This window comes from Carlito syrichta, unplaced genomic scaffold (genome assembly GCF_000164805.1).
Source record: "Carlito syrichta isolate Samal-C Ts95f unplaced genomic scaffold, Tarsius_syrichta-2.0.1 Scaffold76546, whole genome shotgun sequence".
NCBI classification, from domain to species: domain Eukaryota; kingdom Metazoa; phylum Chordata; class Mammalia; order Primates; family Tarsiidae; genus Carlito; species Carlito syrichta.
In genome coordinates this window covers 504352-526282 of record NW_007020642.1, presented here as the reverse complement: position 1 = coordinate 526282, position 21931 = coordinate 504352, and the positions used below count along the sequence as shown (strand labels likewise).

The 21931-nt window shown below is 35.1% G+C and overlaps 1 protein-coding gene and 1 pseudogene across 1 annotated transcript in view; both read left to right on the top strand.

Moving 5' to 3' along the window:
* The first annotated feature begins 422 nt into the window (after positions 1–422).
* The window catches only part of PPP3R1 (protein phosphatase 3 regulatory subunit B, alpha), a 36110-nt gene continuing 14601 nt past the window's right edge, over positions 423–21931 (top strand). Inside the window, exon 1 of the mRNA XM_021710294.1 lies at positions 423–458. Within this exon, the coding sequence (XP_021565969.1) occupies positions 446–458 (13 nt within the window). The 5' untranslated portion in view covers positions 423–445. The remainder of the gene's footprint in view (positions 459–21931) is intronic.
* On the top strand, positions 6432–6700 carry LOC110595247 (annotated as a pseudogene).

Genomic DNA, 21931 nt, shown 5'->3' with positions numbered 1-21931 from the left:
ACAGCTCCTTTTGCAGTCTACGGAAACTTTAGTTAAATAAAATTGGCAAGGGAAATTTTGTTTTAAGCTCTACCCCAACATGATTCACCCAGCAAGACTAGTTAGAATTAACAGTCTTCAATGTGTTAAAATTTGGCATATAACATGGTTAGAGTATTAAAAATATTAAAAATGTATTTTAATTAAATGTTTACGTAAGTCCTAAGTGGCAGAACCATAAGTCAGACTTGTTTAACAGCTTTTTTTGGTCATATAATTTGTTTTCTTACCTTTTAAAAAAATAAGTGTAGTTTCTAGATTTAGACATACTAGTTTATAGCATGTTTCCCATGTTTTTTTACTTAAAATATTTTAGGTTTAATATTTTAAATAAATTTGTGCCTATTTTATGACTAATTTCTTTTTTTTCCTCTCCCAGGGAAATGAGGCAAGTTATCCTTTGGAAATGTGCTCACACTGTAAGTTGAATATTCTTGTTATCAAGAGTTTCTCGTATTCATACATTTCTCTCTATATATGTATGTATATTAAACACCTCTGTAATATGTATTTACTTATTCATATAGCAAAATTAGTCCTTAACTGTTTAAAATGGATAGTGAATTTGGCATAGAGTCTTTGTAAGTTACTAGAGTAGGGAAATATTTTTACAGACTTCTTTATTATTAATATCGGTACTATGCTATAGTTAGGAATAAACTAACTCCCAAATGTCAGTGGCTTAACCTAACAGAAACTTTTCAAATTAATAGAGTTTTATAGTTCATTTGTAGGAGCTCTTTTCTGTCTGGTGACTCTGTGATCCAGTCTCCCTTGTCATGCCACCATCTGTATGCATGATTTCCAGTATCACTGAGGAAGAAAGAAATACAAGGACCCACAGGCAGTACTTTTATCTGTTTTTGCCCAGAAGTGACTTGTATTACTTATACTCATGTTTTTTATTTTATGGATCAGGAGGATGAGTCACACAGTGCCAGCAAACTGCCACTGTTTGGGACCGGAAAGTATAGCTTTCTGTATATTTGGGAAAGGGAAGCAGACAAGGCATATAGCATCTGTTAAGTCTGTTTCTTTGGTTTTTTTGAACAAATGAAAGTGTACTAACCTTTGTTTTTTAAATTTTAGTGACTTTAGAGGTGAAGATGAGTCTTTGTCTTCATGTAACCGAATAGCAAACTTTTCAGAATAAAAGTCTGTTGTCTAAAGCCTTTTTCTAATATTTAAAATGTTTTATTTTTAAGTTTGAAAAGGTCTTTCATATAGACATTTGAAGGATGCTTAATGTTTGAAAGACTGGATGTTAATTAATTTTTTTGAGGTAGGGTCTCATTCTGTCACTCAGGCTGGAGTGCAGTGGCATGATAATGACTCTACCTCTTGGGCTCAGGCAATCCTTCCGCCTCAGTCTCCCAAGTAGTTGGGACTACAGGTGTGCGCCACCATGCCTGGCTAATTTTTTTTATTTTTTGTAGAGCAGAGGTCTTGTTTTGTTGCCTAAGCTGGTCTTAAACTCCTGGACTCAAGCAATCCTTCTGCCTCAGCCACCCAAAGTGCTGGGATTACAGGTGTGAGCCACCATGCCTGGCCTACTTGTTAATTTAGAATTAGAATTAGTTAAATTACTTGTATTAATATTGCAGTGAGTTTAAAAAAGTTTAGAACTGGTCTGGCCACCTACCATATCTGATTTGTCAAGCCTTGTTAATTTTTTAAAAATAAGAATTGTTCTTCATGATTTTCCATTTCAATATTTTAGTTTTATTGTTATTGATATATAACAGCATATTTATTCTTCCTTATAATCTATTCATAATTCAGTATTTAAAAATAAAAGTTAAGGAATTAGTGACTCTTAAGTCTTTGGTGATACTGTTCCTTACACATTATAGTTTATTAATTCAGTCCTATCTGCTCTTCTCTTTCTCTACCCACTCCCATCTTACATCTTTAGATCCTAATTTCTTTATATCTTCTGAGCACCTTCATTCCCTTAATTCCTTTAGTTGCATCATATATGCTCCTGTGATAGAATGCCTGTTGATGTGGAAACCACAATTTTACATTACATTACCAAGGGAGGTCAATATCATTCATCCTTCCAGCTATTAATATATAGAAACTTTAGAACTCACAAGTAAATAAGTATCTCAGATTTCTTTGCAGCTAACATTCTTTTTTTTTTTTTTTTTAAGTGAGAAAGCAGGTTTTATTGAGAAAAGCTCCCACAGCGGAGTGGAACCTAGGGGGTTGCCAGCTAAAGTTCTTAATGTTACTTTATTAATGCCACAAATATACTCATGTGAGATTTGGAAGGCAGAAGTAAATTAGAGTTTGTTCTTTTCCTAGTTTTACTGTTTCTACTGGTAGAATTCTGGTTGTGATTTGGGTTTTTGTGTGTTTGCAATGCTTCAAGTTTACTATGCAGCTTCCTGATTGTGGGATAGGCAATACAGGTTGAGTAGTATTACTTATCTGAAAGGCTTGGGACTAGAAATGTTTTGGATTTGGGATTTTTCTGGGTTTTTGAATACAGGTGTACTTTGTTTTATTGTGCTTCGATTTATTGTACTTTGCAGGTACTGAGAGGGTTTTTTTGTGTGTTTTTGTTTGTTTATTTGTTTGTTTGGGGTATTTTTGAGTTGGAGTCTCACTCTGTCGCCCAGACTGGAGTGCAGTGGCTGCTCCTGGCCACTGCAGCCTCGACATGCTGGGTTCCAGTGATCCTTCCGCCTCAGCCTTCCAAGTAGCTGGAATTATAGGCGCGCGCTGCCACGCCTGGCTAATTTTTTGACTTATTGTAGAGATGAGGTCTCGCCAAGTTGCCCAGGCGAGTCTCGAACCCTCGGGCTCAGGCAGTTCACTCACCTTGGCCTCCCAAAGCGTGGGATTACAGGCTGAGCCACCGAGCCTGGCTTGTTTTTTTTTGAGTTGGAGTCTTACTCTGTTGCCCAGACTAGAGTGCAGTGGCTGCTCCCGGCCCCCGCAGCCTCGACCTGCTGTGCTCCGGCGATCCTTCTGCCTCAACCTTCTGAGTAGCTGGAACTACAGGCACGTGCTACCACGCCTGGATAATTTTTTGATTTATTGTAGAGGTGAGGTCTTGTCAAGTTGCTCAGGCGAGTCTCGAACCCACGGGCTCAGGCAATCCACTCACCTCAGTCTCCCAAGGCACGGGATTACAGACTGAGCCACTAACAAATTAAAGATCCCTATATCGAGAAAGTTTATCTGTGCCATTTTTCTGGCATCATTTTTCTGGCATCATATGCTCGCGTTATGTCTGTTAAATTTTAGTAATTCTTGGAATGTTTCAGACTCTTTCATTATTATTTCTCTTTAGTGATCTGTGATTAGTGTTCTTTGATTTTACTCTTGTAATTATTTTGGGGCAGCATGAACAGCCCCCATGTAAGATGGTGAACTTAGTCGGGGAAATGTGTGTGTTCTGTCTGCTCCACCTACTGGCCGCTCCCCTGTCTCTTTCCTTCTTAGGCCTTCGTATTTCCTAAGAAACAATAGTATTGAAATTAGACCAGTTAATACCCCTACAGTGGCTTCAAGGGAAGGGAAGAGTGTGTACATCTCTCACTTTAAATCAAAAGTTCGAAGTCAATAAGCTTAGTGGGGAAGGTATGTTGAAAGCCAAAAGGTAGGCCTCTTGAACCAAACCTTTTGCCTAAGATAAGAATGCAAAGGAAAAGTTTTTAAAGGAAATAAAATGTGCTACTCCAGTGAACACATGAATGATAAGAAAGCAAAACTGCCTCATTATCTAGATAGAGGTAAGGTTGTAGTGGTCTGGATAGAAGATCAAATCAGCCACAGCTTTCCCTTAAGCCAAAACCTAATCCAGAGCAATGCCCTAACTCTCTTTAATTCTGTAAAGGCTGAGAGGGGGGAGAGAGCTGCAGAAGAAAGGTTTGAAGTCAGCAGAGGTCTATTTTTGAGGTTTAAGGAAAGGAGTCGTCTCCATAACATAAAATTGCAGGGTGAAGCAGCAGATGCTGATGTACAAGCTGCAGCAAGTTATTCAGAAGATCTAGCTAAGGTAATTGATGAAGGTAGCTCCACTAAACAACACATTTTCAGTGTAAATGAAACCGCTTTCTATCAGAAGAAGATGTCATCTAAACCTTTCATAGCAAGGGAGAAGTCAGAACCTGACTTTAAAGCTTAAAAGGACAAGCTGACTTTTGTTAGGAGCTAATGCAGCAGGTAATTTTAAGTTGAAGCCAGGGTTCATTTACCATTCTGAAAATCCTAAGGCCTTTAAGAATGATGCTAAATCTATTCTGCCTGTGCTCTAAAAATGGAACAACAAAGTCTGGATGACAGCATATAACTAATTGTTACAGCATGGTTTACTGAATATTTTGAGTTCACTGTTTAGACTTACTGCTTAAAAAAAAGATTTATTTCTAAATATTACTACTTATTGACAACGAACCTGGTCACCCAAGAGATTTGATGGAGATGTACAAAGAAAATAATATTATTTTTATGCTTGCTAATATAATATCCATTCTGTAGCCCGTGGAACCAAGGAGTCATTTCAACTTTCAGGTTTTATTATTTAAGAAATACAATTTTTAAGGTTGTAGCTGCCATAGATCGTGATTCTTCTAATGGATGTGGGGAAAGTAAATTGAAAACTTTTTGGAAAGGATTCACAACTCTAGATGACATAAAGAACATTTGTTTATGAGAGGATGTAAAAATATCAGCATTGACAGGCCTTTGAAAGAAGCTGATTCTAACCTTCATGGATGACTTTAAAGGATTCAAGACTTTAATGGAGGAAGTAACTGTAGATGTAATGGAAATAGCAAGAGAACTAGAATTAGAAGTGGAGCCTGATAATGTAGCTGAGCTGTTACAATCTCATGATAAAACATGAATGGGTAAGGAGTTGCATCCTATGGATGAGTAAAGAAAATGGTTTTTTGAGATAGACTCTAATCTTGATGAACATGCAGTGATCATTGTTGAAATGGTAACAAAGGACTTTTAGTATTACATCAACTTGGTTGATAAAGCAGTAGCAGGATTTGAGAAGATTTACCCTGATTTTGAAAGAAGTTCTGTGGATAGAATGCTATCAGATAGCATTGCATGTTATGGAGAAATCTTTCATGAAAGGAAGGACTCTTAAAAGTATTTTTAAATTAGGGTATGTGCACTGTTTTTTTAGACATAATGCTATAGAATACTTAATAGACTACAGTATAACATCAACATAACTTTTATATGCACTGGGAAACCAAATGATTGGTGTGATTAACTTTATTGCTATATTGACTTTATTGTGTTGATCTGGAACCGTATTCACAATATCTGTGAGGTATACCTGCATTTGTATTGTATATATTGACTCACTAAGCATCCCAAATCTGAAATCCAAAATGCTTCAGTGAGCATTTCCTTTGCATGTTATGTCAACACTCAGAAAGTTTTGTACTTTGGAACATTTTGTATTTTCAGATTTAGGTTGCTCAAATCTTTGTATTTCATCTGATGGCTCACTTTTGTAGTGTGGCTTTGTAAATTGTTCAACCCAGACTCTGTTTATTTGTTTTAGTTTTCTAACGATTTCTAATATTCTATAATGATCTCTGCTTCAACTAGCTAGAGTTTGATTCTGTTATCTGCAGTTGAACACATGGATAATACAAGAATTCCAGGAATGGTGTAGTCTATGCCCTCTTACGGTAGTGGAAATCTGAATTGGCTGTCTGACCTTGTTGAGCACATTATCGGAAAAAATGGAACATCAGTAAGTAGTCTATATGCAGTGGTCCCCAACCTTCTTGGCATCAGGGACTGGTTTCGTGGAAGACAGTTTTTCCATGGACTGGGAAGGTTGGGGGATGGAGATGGTTTTGGGGTGACTCAAGTGCATTACATTTATTGTGCAGATCAGTGGCGGCATTAGATTCTTATAATGGAGTGTGCAGCCTAGATTCCTTGTATATGCAGTTCACAACAGGATTCATGCTGCTATGAGAATCTAATGCCACAGCTGTTCTGAAAGGAGGTGGAGCTCAGGCAGTAATGCCAGTAATAGGGAGAGTCTGTAAATATAGATGAAGCTTTGCTTGCTCGCTTGCTGCTCACCTCTTGCTGTGTGGCCTGGTTCCTAACAGGCCTCGGGATGGACTGGTACTGTTCTGCAGCTCACGGGTTGGTCTGGTCTTGACACACACTGATAAACAGTTACCTATTTTGTGGTTGCATAAAATAAAGTGCTTATTGAAGTTAAAACTTTAGTAGACCAAATAGCTATTGCAAAAGATTTTCTGAGGAGAATGAAGAATATATGGAGTATGGATTGACTGTACTGGAGAATCTAAAGAAAATGACAAGCCTGATTCCAGCAGTTGCTTTCTGAGGTAACATGCGGGTCAGCATGGTCTTTGTGAGATTCCACCATGGCTTTCTGTGGCCAGGACCAGAAAGTGCAGAAGGTGGTGGTACAGCCCATCAACCTCATCTTCAGATACTTGCAAAACAGATCCTGTATTCATGTGTAGCTTTATGAGCACAGAAGGAGGTGGCAGTATCATTAGTTTTGATGAGTATATGAACCTTGTATTAGATGATGCCGAAGTGATTCGTTGTAAAACCAAGTTCAAGAAAACAACTGGATCATATCATGATAAAAGGAGAGACTACCCTGCTACAAAGGGTCTGCATCTAGAAATGGTCAGTGAAGTGAGACATTGTTGAGAAGGCAATATAATTTGTTTTTTTAGTTGTCTTTTGGTTTATGTTAATTGCTATACAGAAAACTTTTGTTCCTATTGTTTTGATTATACCTATGTTATACAAGATGATGATAAATGTTGTGGGGTTGTTTTTATTTTTAAAAAAAAGAAAGAAAAAGAAAATGTGACAAGCTTAGAAATTCTTGATTAAAGGACCAGTAAGAGGACCAGGGAGCTTATGTGAATTCTTTGGGGGGGGGAGAAAAGATCTCTTGTGTGAAAGGGCAATGATTGAGAAAGAGGGAGAGCCTAAGAATTGACATGGTGACTGCTGATAGATTAAAATATCATGAGATTCTGGGACTCAACTATTTTAAGCCTTCCTTGCTAACAGAAACAGCTCTTTCAGCCCTCATTTAATGTGACCGATCCTGCTTTGCTTAGAGACCTCTTACTTTGGAATGAGGTGCGATTTCCCTTTTAGATTGTGAAAACCACTTTCTCCATGGCTCATTATGTTTCAGAAGTCTCCTTTTTCCAAAACACTTGACAGTTTCTCTGATTCCCATCAGCACCTTTGTTTGCTTATGAGTTTGGGTAGGGTGCTGTTTTGTCAGCTCTTTGCAAATTTCATTAGCCTACACCTGAGTGTAAATAATGTTTTCTGTCACTCCCTGTTCTCCTTGGATTTTATCATGGATAGTACCTTGTTTATTTTCTTTATAGCAATTAACATAAACCAAAATTATTCATTCTGTATTCCATTTTGTAACATACAATTTTTTAAGCCTAAAAAGGTGATATCTATTAATACTACCAGTTACCCCTAATTTTTACATCCAAACCACTATTTACATTTTATTTTACTATTTCCTCCAGGCTTTTTTTTTTTACGAATTCTTAATATAATCAGGATTCTATGAAAACATTTATATTTCTATTTTTAATATAAATTAAAATGTAACATCCAGAATATTGTTAGAATTCACCAAATCTAGACCTAATCACAACATTGTAGTCCAGGGTTATTGGTAAATTACTGCCTACCAGTGGTTTTTATTAATAAAACATAACCATTGGAACATAACCATGCCTATTTATGTGTTGTCTATAACTGTTTTTGTGCTGCAGTGGCAGAATTGGCTCATTGTAAGAGACTGTATGGTCAACAAAGTCTAATATGTTTACTAACTAAAAAGGCTAAAATATTTACAGAAAAAAATTGCGTAACTCTGTTATAGGCTATAGGGGCCTTCTGGATTTGAGAACTATCATTTCTGTCACTACTGCACAACTAACTAGTCTCTAGAACTCTAGTTTCAACTCTAGTTTATCTAGAATTGAAAGGGTTTTGGTCAAAATTGAGCTTCTATTTCCTGTTCTATTTGAGCATGTGACATAATTACTTCATCTAGTGACAAGATGGAGCTGTGGAAGACTGTAATTTGCTAGACTTCAGACTGCAGTTGAGTTAGGATTGCTTGTTGCTGGTACAAGGCCGAGAGGGATGAGATACTAGGAAGTTAGTTTTTATTTCTTCATCAAGGAACAGAGATCCTGAGGGAAATGTAATTCCCAGGTTATCCTCCCCTTTCTTTAAATCTGGGACTGTGGGTCATTTACCTTGTTGCAAAGAAAAATATACAAGGGCAGAAGACGGATGTTCCCTTCTGTACATTTGGGATGACAAAAACCTTGTGTGGTAAGCATTTGAAATAGAGTTTACGCACTGTTAAAGCTGAATCTTTTAGTTTTATCCTCAGAACGCAATAAATCTTTCTTATTTGTGCTTTGATTAAACTGTTAGCTAAATAAACATCTATACTTGTCAGTGACTGTTCAGCCAGCTATGTATCTACCTAAATTCTTCTGTTGTCCACTATATAGTTTTTTCTCTGTTTTCTATTTAGTTCACTAAAATATGATATACTTTTATCATATTTAATTTAATTTTTTTAGAAAACAGGATTTATTAAGAGCACAGAAAAGCTCTCACAGTGGGAGGGGACCTGAAGGAGTTGGCCTATCATGTTTTATACATGATTTGGATCAGTTTCCCCAAAATGAACTTGTCCACGTTAAAATCGCAATTTTTGTTGTCCACCCACACATAATAATTTTTTCCTCTTATACAAAACATCTTCATTATTGGAAGAGTTTAGTTTTATCTGTGAATAGCTACTATCATTTATAAGATTGTTAAAACTAATCCTTGAGGCACTTCACTGTCAGTACTTCCCCATTCAGGTGATTCCTGTAATGCTTTTTCGTCCCTTCCACATCCAACTCAAATCTGTCCAAATCTCCTGCATTCCTTACTTTTTAATAAATGATTTTGCTTTCTAACACTTGAGAAAACTGAGGATGATTTAAGTTGTTTTTTTCTCCCCCCTTGAGTAAGGGTTTCACTCTGTTGCCCATGCTGGAGTACTGATGGCATGATCATGGCTCATTGCAGCCTTGACCTCAGCCTCCATCTCCCAGGCTCAGGAAATCCATCTGCTTCGCCTCCTGAGTAACTGGGACTACAGGCACGTGCTACTACACCTGGCTAATTAAAAACATTTTTTTTGTATAGACGAAATCTCACTGTTTCTTAGGCTGATCTTGAACTCCTGGGCTCATACAGTCATCTCACCTCAGTCTCAGCATTCCAAAGTGCTGGAATTATAGGCATGAGCCACTGCACCCAGCCTGATTTAAGTATTAGCCTCATTTCCTTCTCACCCTCACCTCCGACACAGAAGCTTACCTAATCTCATTCAATTTTAACCTTCTTTCTTTTAGTGTCAGCATTTAGGTTAGTATCAGGCCTCGCTTATTCATACCAGCCTTACCAGTTTTTGATCTTGTCATGTCTTATCTCTAGAATCTTACTTTGTTAGTTTCTATCTTTTTTTCTTATGCCTTCAGCTTCTTTTCTCTTCAGTTAACAGATACAGTCAACTTCTCTTTCATTTTGATCTGCATGTACCTTCTTTTTTTCTCTATTCTTTCTCATATTTGAGCTTCTCAAAAGAACAACATACACAGTTACCTTTATTTTCTTATTTCTCCTAATTGCTTGGCCTACTGCAGTCTAGAATTATGAATTTTAGGTGTAATGATTTTTTTGTGACTTTTTTTAGTTTTTATCTTTTAGAGATAGATAGTAAATGCAATAGTTATAAGGAAATGATATGTCTAGAATTTGCTCTAGAATAATTGGAATAGGGATATAGATAAAATATTTCTCACATGCTAATGGTTGAAACTGAATGATGAGTATATGGGACTTATACTCTCTTTCAACCTTTGCGTATGCTTGAAATTTTCCTTTATAAATAGTTGTTTTTTAAGTAAATAGGAAAAGGTAGAGAGAAGTAACTAAGAGTAAAATCAAGGAGAAATGTTAATTTAGTCACAACTAATTGTGACCAGCAAGCAAGCTTTACTAAGATTAAGTGCCTGTTTAAGCTAATTTTCACCAGTAAAAGAATAGGGACTGACCATGGTACAATGCTTGACATAAAGCACATACTGTGTAAATATTTGTCGACTGAACCACCTAGTAAGAGCTCAGAGCTGGACTATACTGTATAGGCGATTAGTTGGATAATTTTACAGGTTGTACCTTTGGGATAACCCAGTCGTTAATGGTCAGCCCTTTTGTTTTCATAAATAATAACAACCCATGCTTGTACCATATATCAGGCACTGTTCTAAGCACTTTACATATATTAACCCTCTTAATTCTCACATTAGTCTCATGAGACTCATTCTTACTTTCCCCATTGTATAGATGAGAAAATAGAAGTAGAGGGACCTTAAATAACTGGCCAAAAGTCACACAGCGGGTGAAGTGACAGTCATGATTTGATCTTAGGTGACCATGCTTCACTGTATATATTTAATCACAGTACTGTACAGCTTCTCTTGTAGTAAATCTTACAAGATTAATATATTTGTGTACGGGAATGGTTATAGGTGAAACTGGTATTTGTCTAAGACATAGGTATTTGGAGAAGGGTTGGGGGTATGTGTGTAATAATCAATTTAAGATTAGATTATTACTGAGTTAATTTAGGCCATTGTGACTGTTCCTGGCTGTTGGCTAACCTATCTTGACTAGGAAATGTATACTCTATTGGGGTGATTTGCTCAAAGTTGAGACCTTGGTTGTAACTTGGCATGATAACTTGGAAAAGTGACTATGAGCACAAGATACTACTTTAGATTAAGCAGAAGACTAGATTGTGGCACAGTTGAAAATGAGTGGAAAAACAGATTCAATTAATTGTTGATAAATAAAGCCAGTATAAGTCTGAATGGTTTTGATAAAATTTAGTAAATACAGGAGCTGTTTTGCAGACTGTATGTAGATAGATAAAAGATTAAGTCTTTTAACTAAAAAGATTTCTCGTCTTTCTTTTGTGAGAAGGTGACCCAAGAAGAGCTTGGCAGACTCTGTTTCCTTTTGCATAATGAACTCTCTGTGGGAACCTTGAAGACATTTCTAGCCATTAGAACACTGCTCCAATTTTGAGTAAACAGTTTAACATTCAAATGGTTTTGTTTCCGGTTTGAATATTTACAGGTGACATGAAAGTTTGTACATACTGACTTTACTTTGCTGTTGATGTCTGCTCTTAATCAGATTGTCTCAGGGAGATTTGCAAGTTCATACTCTTTACCTAGACTGTTTTTCTTTGTTTTGAAAACAGCAACAGTGTTTTTAAGAAAAACATGACCTAAAGTTAATATGATTTCCCCCATCATTTTAGCATTTCTTTGTTTGCTTTCTTATATGGACCTCAGTTTAATTTAAAAAAAAATTTTTTGTAAGTGTATTTTTATTTTATTTATTTATTTTCTTAAATTTTAAATAGAAACAGGGTCTTGCTATGTTGCCCCAGGCTGTTCTCGAACTCCTGGGCTCAAGCAATCCTTCTGCTTTGGCCTCCCAAAGTGCTGGAATTATAGGCATGAGCTACTACACCCGGCCTAGTTCAATTTTTAATGTTTTCAATGCTTATTTCTAGTTCACTCTCAAACCTTTATTCATTATCTCAGATTGTTAATATCAATAAAAATTTAACTTGAATGATAACAGGTAAAATGTTTTTGAAATCTTTTTATCCCTGAGATGCCATTAATTATTTTTAAATTGTGTGTCATTAATTTTGAAATTGGCTCATGCGTTTGGTTGCTTTAGATTAAAATCTTCATAAATGATGTGCCACATAGTTAATACTTCTTAAGCAATCTTCCAGCTTTCATTTGTCTCTTACTTGATATTTCAGGGATCCTGAATTATAATTTATCTCCTCGGTTCACTGAGAATTACTTATACTCTGCCTATTTTTCAGTAAAGCACTAGAGTTGAGTAATGAAGAGAGGAAAAAAGGATTGTGTTAAAAATTGTGCATGAACTTGGTTGCTTTAGATTAAAATCTTCATAAATGATGGATCACATAGTTAATACTTCTTAAGCAATCTTCCAGCCTTCATTTGTCTCTTACTGATATTTCAGGGATCCTGAATTATAATTTATCTCCTCGGTTCACTAAGAATTACTTATACTCTGCCTACTTTTCAGTAAAGCACTAGAGTTGAATAATGAAGAGAGGATAAAAGGATTGTGTTAAAAATTGTGCATGAACTTAAATACTTGGGGTTGCTACCTTGTTTTGTTCTTATTCCTTTTTTTAAAAAATTCCTGGATTCTCTACTATATTTTAAATATTTTAAGTTTTTTTCTATGTTTAAATACACAAACATTTCAAGTTTTTACACAGTCTTAAGAAAAGTAAAGTGCTAACTCTATTTTCTTTATCCACACTGTCAAATTTTGGTAACAAATGTCACCAAAACAAATTTGTCTCAGTGCTAACAAATTTATAGTTTCAGTAATGAGGTCCATGACATACGGTAATTTAGTTATCTAGCACTAATTTTTTTTTAACATTTAGTATTTTTATTTTGAAGATGTGGGGTACAATTCAGGGTTAGATATACAAATGTTCATTATGCAGGTACTCTTGTTGATGAGGTGTGTCCCCTTTCCCCAGGCAGATTCCCAATACTGCTGATCCCACTTCCCCGCCCCTCCCAGCAGTTTTCCGCTACTGCCAATCCTTTTCTTATAGTATTATGATAATTGTTCAAGGTCCGCTTATGAGTGAGAACATGTGATACTCAGTTCTTTTTTTCTGTAGCACTAATTTCAGTGTAGCTAAGATGTAGAAGTCTGTTATTTCATTTTAGCTAGTGAAAAAATGTTTGCTAACAAACATGTAGCAAAGCCTTGGATCTTTCTCAGAAAGTTAGACCAGAAGATAAAAAATATAGAAAAATGTGCAAGGAAAGAATGACTTGGTGAACAAATACAGAGAATAATAGCATCTGACTGCAAGTAATTTCAGGAGACATATTAGATAAAATGTATGGGGAAAATGGAATCTTCTGATTAAAAGAGCGTTCTGATTGCCAAGTACATTATATGAAAAAAAGATCTAGTCCCAACCTCCTTTGTAATTTTAAAATTTCAGGAGTAAAAATATCCTAAAAGCCTCTGAACAGCAAAAAAGTTACTTTAAAAAAAAGAAGGAATCTTAAAGGAATCTTCTAGCATTGGACTTCTTAGCAGCAACAGGAGTAGTTGCTAGAAAGCATTAAAATACGACATTCAAAGTTCTGAGTTTCTAAATCCAGAATTTGATACTAGCCAAATGATCACTCAAGTGGGGAGCAAAATAAAGACATTTTTACAAATTTAAGGACTTAGGAAAAAGGTACCTTCCATAAGTTCTTGATTAAGTACTGAGCAGAATGAAATAGAAATTCAAAAAAGAAGATAAAATGAGATCCAAAAAACTAAATTTCTAACTAAGACGCTAATGAAAATCCTAGAATAACAACCATGTTGGTTCAAATTAGAAAAAAACAAAGTTGACTGTGAAGAATGTTTTCAAGAAGAAAATAAAATCCGTTATAAAATTGTATGCTGGCATTTTATAAATATTAAAGTGTAGTCAACAAGGAAAAAAGCAGAAACTGGGGGATGCAGTATGACATTCTTAGTGATAAACCAAATTGAGCTCTGGAGAAGTCTTATGTGTAACTCTTGAATAATAGATGCTGAAAGTAAAATCAGTCTCTTAACTATGTTTTTTTGGGGGGGGGTGAAAATATATATATTTTTTTTTCAGGAGATGGGGTAGGGAGTGTCACAAAGCTAAAGAAAGGGACAAATGACTTTCAAATGCAACACCACATAGAAACAGATAAGAGGAAAACCTGGAGAGTGTGATTTGATGGGATAGGGTTGGATTACTTATGGAGCAAATTGTTAGCTCTGAATCTTTTGAATAAGATGTAATATTGGACTAGGCAATATATGTTTTAGAATATTGTGAAAATAAAGAATATATCTTTTTAAAAGTTATTTATTTTAAAAGATTTGGGGTATAATTCAGGATTAGGTATACGAATGGTCATTGTACAGGTAACGTTTGGGCCTGACTTTGGTCCCCACTTTGCTTGGTTTGAGATCAGGTACCTTTATTTATGAAGTGTTCTCTCCCTCCCCCTGCAGTATCCTGCTATTGCCAATCCCTTTCTTATAGTATTATGATAATTGTTCGGTGTCCACTTATGAGTAAGAATACGTGGTACTCAGTTAAAGAATGTATCTTTAAGCAAGTTTATTAATAACTTGAAGGTGTTTATATGATCTTATGAATACATGCTTTTTTCATTAACTTACTGCCTATTTTGATTTGAACAACAATATACATAAACCAAAAGGAGAAAAACAACTATATAAAAGCCTTCAGCAGGAAAACCAGTAATGTACAAGGTAGGAGAAAGGTTAAGTTAGAAAGAACACCTAGAAATGTATGGTCTGGTCTTTATCCATCTGGAGTTCTTATTGTTTCCTTTTCTCCACATTTAGCCCAAAAGTGCATGTTGGGGATATAGTGGTAATGCATAGTTATTGCTTTGTCCAAACCTCTGTACTAACTCTTTAGATGGAACTGGCACAGGAAAAGAAATTGGATCAGAAACCATTTCAAGAAATCTCAGTCACTTGGCTTTATAACATTGAATTACTCACTCCCTTGGTCTATTTCTCATCTTGGGTTTTTAATCTCTGAGGTTTCTTCCAGCCCTTTATATTACTTGACTTTTTTTGTGGTAAATTTTCTTGTGAAGCTCATTGAGCTCTGAAAATAATTCTAAGAATGTGTTTCTAGGATTATTATAAATATTTAGCTTCTTTTGTGACATCTTTGGACGTCATTTGGCTGAGTGAGTTCTAACATATTGAATCTTTGTTGGTCATATTTTTTATATACAGCAAGGAGAAAGTCAGTGTTATACAGTATTTATATTTTGAAGCAGCATTCTAGGAAACAAAATACAATTACCAATATCAGTAATGAAAGAATTGAAATCACTGTATGAGGAGGAACTAAAATACCTCAGAATTTATTTATAAAAAGCGTGTGTATACTTACATGTTTAAACTTCAGTCACCTTTAAAATACTCTGTGTTTTATGCAGTACACCTATCGAGATGCTTTTTCCACTGCTCAAAACAAATTTTGAACTTGTCAGTTTTGATTCTCTCTGCCATTTTTTGTTACACCTCTTCCACATTGGTTTGAGTACTTTTTATCCATGGAGAAAAAAATGGTTGCTCAGGGCAAGATCCAGTGAATAGGGAGGGTGGGCTACAGGAGTCATGCTTATTATTTTGGTCAAAAACTGCTAAACACTCAAGTGCATGGTGGGCAGACATTGCCATGGTGGAAGAACCAGTCACCTGTTTGCCACAACTCATGACATTTCTTTCGCAAATACAGCCTTCTCAAAGCTTCCAGATAAAAACTTTGGTTGATTATATGATCCAGAGGAACAAATTCTGAGTGTACCACAAGGGATTCACCCTCCAAAAGATAATTCCGTCCTCTCCCCATATATCCTATACATGTTAAAAGGATAACAAGAGAATGTTATGAACAATTTTATGCCAATAAGTTCTATACCTTAGATGAAATGGACAATTTCCTTGAAAAACAAATTACTAAAAGTGACGTAAGAGGAAATAAATAATTTTAGTAGCTTTCTATCTATTAATGAAGTTGAATTCTTATTCCAAAATCTTTCCATAAAGAAAACTCCAGGCCCTAATGACTTTACTAGTCAATTTTAACAAATATTTAATGGACAAAAGAAGAGGAGGGAGGGAGGGATAAATCAATCTAATCTAGACTGTCAGAAAATGAAAGCTGTAATTACTCAGCAGTACCAAAGACAGTATAAGAAAATCTATGGAATATAGACCATTATTCTCCAAGACCATAAGTGCAAAAATCATTTAGTTTTTGCAAGTCTAATTCAGTGGTGTGTAACAAGGGGTTTTATATCATAAATATGATTTTAAAATTCAAAAATTAATGTAATTCTTTATATTGACAGAATAAGAGAAAAAAATGAACTCAGTGGATATAGCAAACTGTTTAACAAAATTCGATACCCATTTACGATAGATACTTTTAGCAAATTAGGAACAGAAGAGAACTTCCTTAACCTGTTAATGGGCTCCTATTAAAAAATCCTTTGTTCCTACTTATAATGAAAGACTGAATGGTTTCCACCTAAGACTGGGAAAAAAGATTTTTCACTCTGACTACTCCTCGTCAACATTGTTATTTAGAAGTCCTAGTCACTACATGAAGTCAAAGACAAAAACATTGAAACTGGAAAGGAAGGAGTAAAATTTTTATTCTCAGATGACATGGTTATAAATATAGCAAATCGTATGTTACTAGAACTAATACGTGAACTCAGCAAGATTATAGAACGCAAGGATAGCATCCAAAACTCAATGGAATTTCTGAATAATATCAAAGAACAATTGAAAATGAAATGGGCAGATATTCATAATAGAATAAAAACATGAAATGCTCAGGTATAAATTTAATCAAATACATGTAAAATCTGAACTGAATTATAAAACATCACTGGTAAAAACTTTAAAAGTACCAAATAAATAGATATATACACCACTTTGTAGTTGGGAAAACTTGTTTTGAAGTTGGTCTGTAAGCTTCAAGACCATCCCAAATTCTAAGTAAGTTTTTGTAAAAATTACCAAACTGATTATTTCCATGTGGAAATGCAAGAACAAAGTAAAAGGACAGTGCTCCCAGATTAAGACCATGAGATTGGCATAAGATAGACAAATACACTAATAGATCAGAGTAGAGTGTTCAGACCTCATATATATGATTTTTTGTGTGTGTATGTGACAAAGGTGCCATCAAAAGGGAGCCTTTCAACAAAGCCATTGCATTTCTGCATGGGCTGAAAAAATTACTACCTCTCCTATGTATACAGGTGTGTGTGTGTGTGGGTGTGTATTTAAGCCATGGATGATAGATTTAACCATAAAAGCTAAAACTAGAATGTTTAGAAAACATATGAGAAGATCTTCATGACCAAGAATGGGGCCAAAAAAAAAATTAGTACACATAAAACAAATCATAAAGGGAAAAAATTAGATTTCATAAAAATTAAAAATTACTGCTTTTTAAAAAACACCTGCGGAAAAGTAGCTCACAGACTTAGAGAAAATGCAGTTGGAAAATACCGAATAAAGGACTTGCATCAGGTTATAGAGAGAATTTCACAAATCTTTTAGGTAACCCAATTTTTAAAAGCACAGAAAATTTGAGCAGTCACTTTACTAATAAAAAATATATAAATAAAACCTGACTATAACACAGGAGCTACTGGGATTTTTATATGTTGCAGATGGAGAGGAAAGTAGTACATCACTTTGGAGTCAAACTGCAGGTTTCTGAAAGCTAAACATGAGATAACCCTATGACCCAGCAATTCCAGGAAAAGAGTTGTTTATAGAAATACCTATACATTAATATCTATAGTAATTTTATTAACAACAACCTTAAACTTGAAATAACAGGAATAACTGTCAGTGGATGAATGCATAAACAAATTGTGGTATATCCATATAGTACTGTATTCTGTGTTGCAATAAAAAGGCACATACTATTGACATAAGCAACAAAGTAAACAAGTACCAAAAAGGTTGGTGAGTCAAAGAATGTAGACACAAGAGTACATACTGTATGATCTTGTATGTATGAAATTCTAGGTATAATTTAGTCACAGAAGGAAGAACAGTAGTTACCTAGGGTTGTGAGGGGAAGGTGTTTGGCTGCAAAGAAACCCAGGGGAACATTTAAAGATGATGGGATACTCACATAGGTATATACGTTTGTCCAACTATACACTTAGTACACCATTTGAATGTCAGTTATTTTTCAAAGTTGGTGTTAAAAATTTTTTTAGCTTTTTATTACTACAACTTTATAATTCTATTGCTGGTGATATCTAGCTTTTGTGTATTTGACAATTGTTTGATCATTTTTAAAGTATGTAAGAATTATAATCTATTAATAGAAATTTCAAAAGCACACATTATCTCTTGCACTCTAATAAGATTATGATTTATTTCTAAAATCTAGATCTTGTAATTGGATGAAAGTTTTTCATGTGTTAAGATACATTACAGGCCAGGCGTGGTGGCTCGAACCTGTAATCCCAGCACTTTGGGAGGCCAAGGTGAGCAGATTGCCTGAGCCCACAGGTTTGAGAACAGCCTGAGCAACTTGGTGAGACCTCGTCTGTACAATAAATAAAATAATTAGCTGGGCGTGGTAGCACGTACCTGTAGTTCTGGCTACTTGGAAGGCTGAGGCCGAAGGATGGCCTGAACCCAGCAGGTCAACGCTGGGGTGGCTGTGACCGTGCTGCTGCACTCCAGCCTGGACAACAGAGTGGGACTCCAACTCAAAAGAAAAAAAAAAGATACAGCACAAATGTGTGTGACTGTGTCCATATTTATTTCATAATATACTATTTCAATTCTCTCATAATATTGGTAGGGTTCTTTCTTTGCTTTTGTTCTTCTGATAGCCAGACTATTGCAGAACATAAATATTAAACTGCTAGTTTGTACACAAGTTCATGAAAATACGAGGATTTTTGGAGCTGCTTATTGAAGGGTTTATCTACTGCGCCCCCTGGTGGATTTTACTTTTTATTTGGAATAACTTGAAAATACAGCTACTACCTTTGTAGATGAATTTTATGAGACCTTAAACCTTTTAAATTAATCTTTATGTTGAAAACTTCTAAATTACTTGTTGGTAACACTATGAAGTCTTATTTTTCTTGTGCTCTTTTCAAGAGTTTTCAGTTCATGTTTCTCCATAGATAATTTTGCCATGTCTGATGGTTATCTTTAAAATACTGTACCTTAGTGTAAGATAGAGATTCTGAGATTCCATATTAACACTTTCTAATAGTTCCTGTTCTATAGTACAGATCTAAATTACTTGCCATACAAAAGAGATTAGGGCATTAGAAATAGTATATGTAGTCAGAATGAGCCTTGAATATCTTATGGTGACAAAAATTAAGGAAGTGCTCAAAAAAAAAAAAAAAAAAAAAGAATAGAGATTGCTGTAAGTTCACATAGGAACCAGCCCAAAGACCTGAAGACCAAAGCTGGAATGATTTGACTAACAAATAATGATAGTATTGGATTTTAACTCACGAAATATATTCATGAGTCCATGTTGAAGTAATTGAATAAAGAAGTAAATGGTGGAGAAGGGACTGGTTTTGTTTCTGTTTTTACAGAAGCACTCCAATTAACATAGAAGGAAAGAGGAAGAAGGAAAAGTCATTATTAGGCAACTACCACAATAATAAGTGTTGCAAACAAGACCTACTACTGATGGATGCTGAAATTAGGTCAGAGTTTGAAGAGAAGTAGAATATTTGCACAGTCTCCAAATATTTCTCCCTGGGATATTTTTTAACTACAAAGGGAGTGATAATAGATTTATCGTGGAGAAATCTGGCAGACACCACCTTGGCCAAGTGACCAAAGTTAACATCAGTAGTAACAAGACATATTAACGCCATGAACTCCTTGGTATAATATAGTAGAAGACACAACATCTTTTCTATGATATTTTTATCCCAAATGACTAAATTTATTCTAATCATGAGAAAGCAGCAAGTTCAAATGGAGGGACGTTTTATAAAATACTGGATGAAAAATTTCAGGGTCATTAGAGACAAGGAAGGAATTAAGAACGATCTCAAATTTGAGGAGACTTAAGAAGTTGCTGAAAAAAGTTACAAAAATAATAGAATTCTTGAATATCCCTCAGCCAGCGTCTCCTATTGTTAATATCCCACAGAATTACAGTACAGTTATTAAAAGCAAGAAATTAACTTTGGTCAAATATTAATAAACCACATAGTTAATGGAAAAACTAGTGAAATTTGAAAGGTATTCTCCCTCCCCGCCCCCAGGATTCTCCTGGTTCCCACGTTGCATTTAATTGTTTATTTCAAAATGAAGTAGTTCTTAAAAGAGTTTCCTGAAAGAGCAAGTCTTGTTGCTCTTTTCTATTACACAATTAAAAATTGGCTAAAATTTGAGGAAAATCTGTTTTTCTACCATTCTGATTATTTCTTTTCATTCTGAGAAACTTTAGAATCACCTAAAAGAGATTAGACTTCTTTCAGTTCTTTTGGCTTTTAGTCCTAACAGTTGAATAGCAGCTTGGTTGTATGTATTCATAGCAATGCTTTAAGAGCCAGAGACTGTGGTTTCTTCTTTATTATTTTGGAATCTCTTATATTCCTTTTTTTCTAAGTGAGAAAAATATGTGTGTATAATAAAAGGAGATGATTTATGTTTCTCCATCTGAAAAGTTGATGAATGAATATGTAACTTTCTATCTGTTAGTATAATATTGCTTCAGTATTAATATGTCCAGTTGAAAGTATTAAAGTTTTCTGTAATAGCATGAGTGCTCTAAAAGCAAATTCTGAGTCATTTTATGTGGTAACCTTAATAAGATTCTTGAAATCGACTGTAAAATGAGTTACCATCTAAATTTCACATTTATCCCTGAGAACACTCAGAGTGCATTGATCCAGATAAGGTCTCAACAGTTTTATTTTGTATTTTCTAAGTAAGCAATTCATCAGTTGCTTATTAATAACTATCTTTTTGTTTTATGAACTCAGACTAAAATACCTAAATTGCTGCTGTCTTGTTTAAATTTTAGTTAATAGTATCTATGACTTTATAAGTCTTCAATACTTTAATATAATTTAAATTAAATATGTAGGTGTTTTCATCTGTTAAAATGCAGTCCTCCCAAGGGTGTAGTTTCCAAAAGTGGAAAAATAACACAAGTTTCAGCTTGGCAAAACATTTGAAAAAGAGTATCTCTGAGTCACAAGATGAGTCAAGAGGGTGAGGTTTATTTGTTTTTCTTTGTCCATCTCTTCTAAGGGAGCATGATCCTAAGCAGTAGAAAAACTTTAATAAAAGGTAGCATGAAAAGTTGGAATTTGTTCTTCTGTATTTAACTGGTGCTAAGTGCAGATCTTCTCTGAATATACTGAAACATTTAATGGTGCTAACAAGATGGGTTTGATCTATTTTAGAAATCTGTGCCTAATTTGTGGGAGATTGCTAAGTGCTGATGTTTCAAGAATCAAAACTCTGTTTCATGTTTTAATATGTTGCAGCACATCTAGTCTATGGTGCTGGCAAGTGGAAGTGCTTGAATAACTGCTTCTTTGGTGACAGTAATAACCAAATAAATCATTTTGATGTCTAAAAGAACTCTTTACTATTTGTTTTTTAAAACCAGTTTTCTTAGATCTTGGCTTTAAAAAATATTCATGGCCTTGTTTTCCAAACTTGCCATTTTAAAATATGCTAGATATTTAGTTATGGATTCCTCCAGTTGCTCAGTTAGCCTCAACTAGATAGTAAATATTGAGTATTTAGTCTGTGTCCTACTCATCATTGTAAACTTAGCTGAAAGGAAGGGAGGGAGAGAAGGAGGAAATAAATGGGTGATTGGAGATCAGATACTGCATCCTTATATACTGCACTGACCTTTTCTTTCTTTCCCTCCCTTCCTCCCTTCCTCCCTTCCTCCCTTCCTCCCTTTCTCCCTTCCTCCCTTCCTCCCTTCCTTCCCTCTCTCCCTCCCTCCCTCTCTTCCTCCCTTCCTTCCTTCCTTCCTTCCTTCCTTCCTTCCTTCCTTACTTACTTACTTACTTACTTCCTTCCTTCCTTCCTTCCTTCCTTCCCTCCCTCCCTCCCT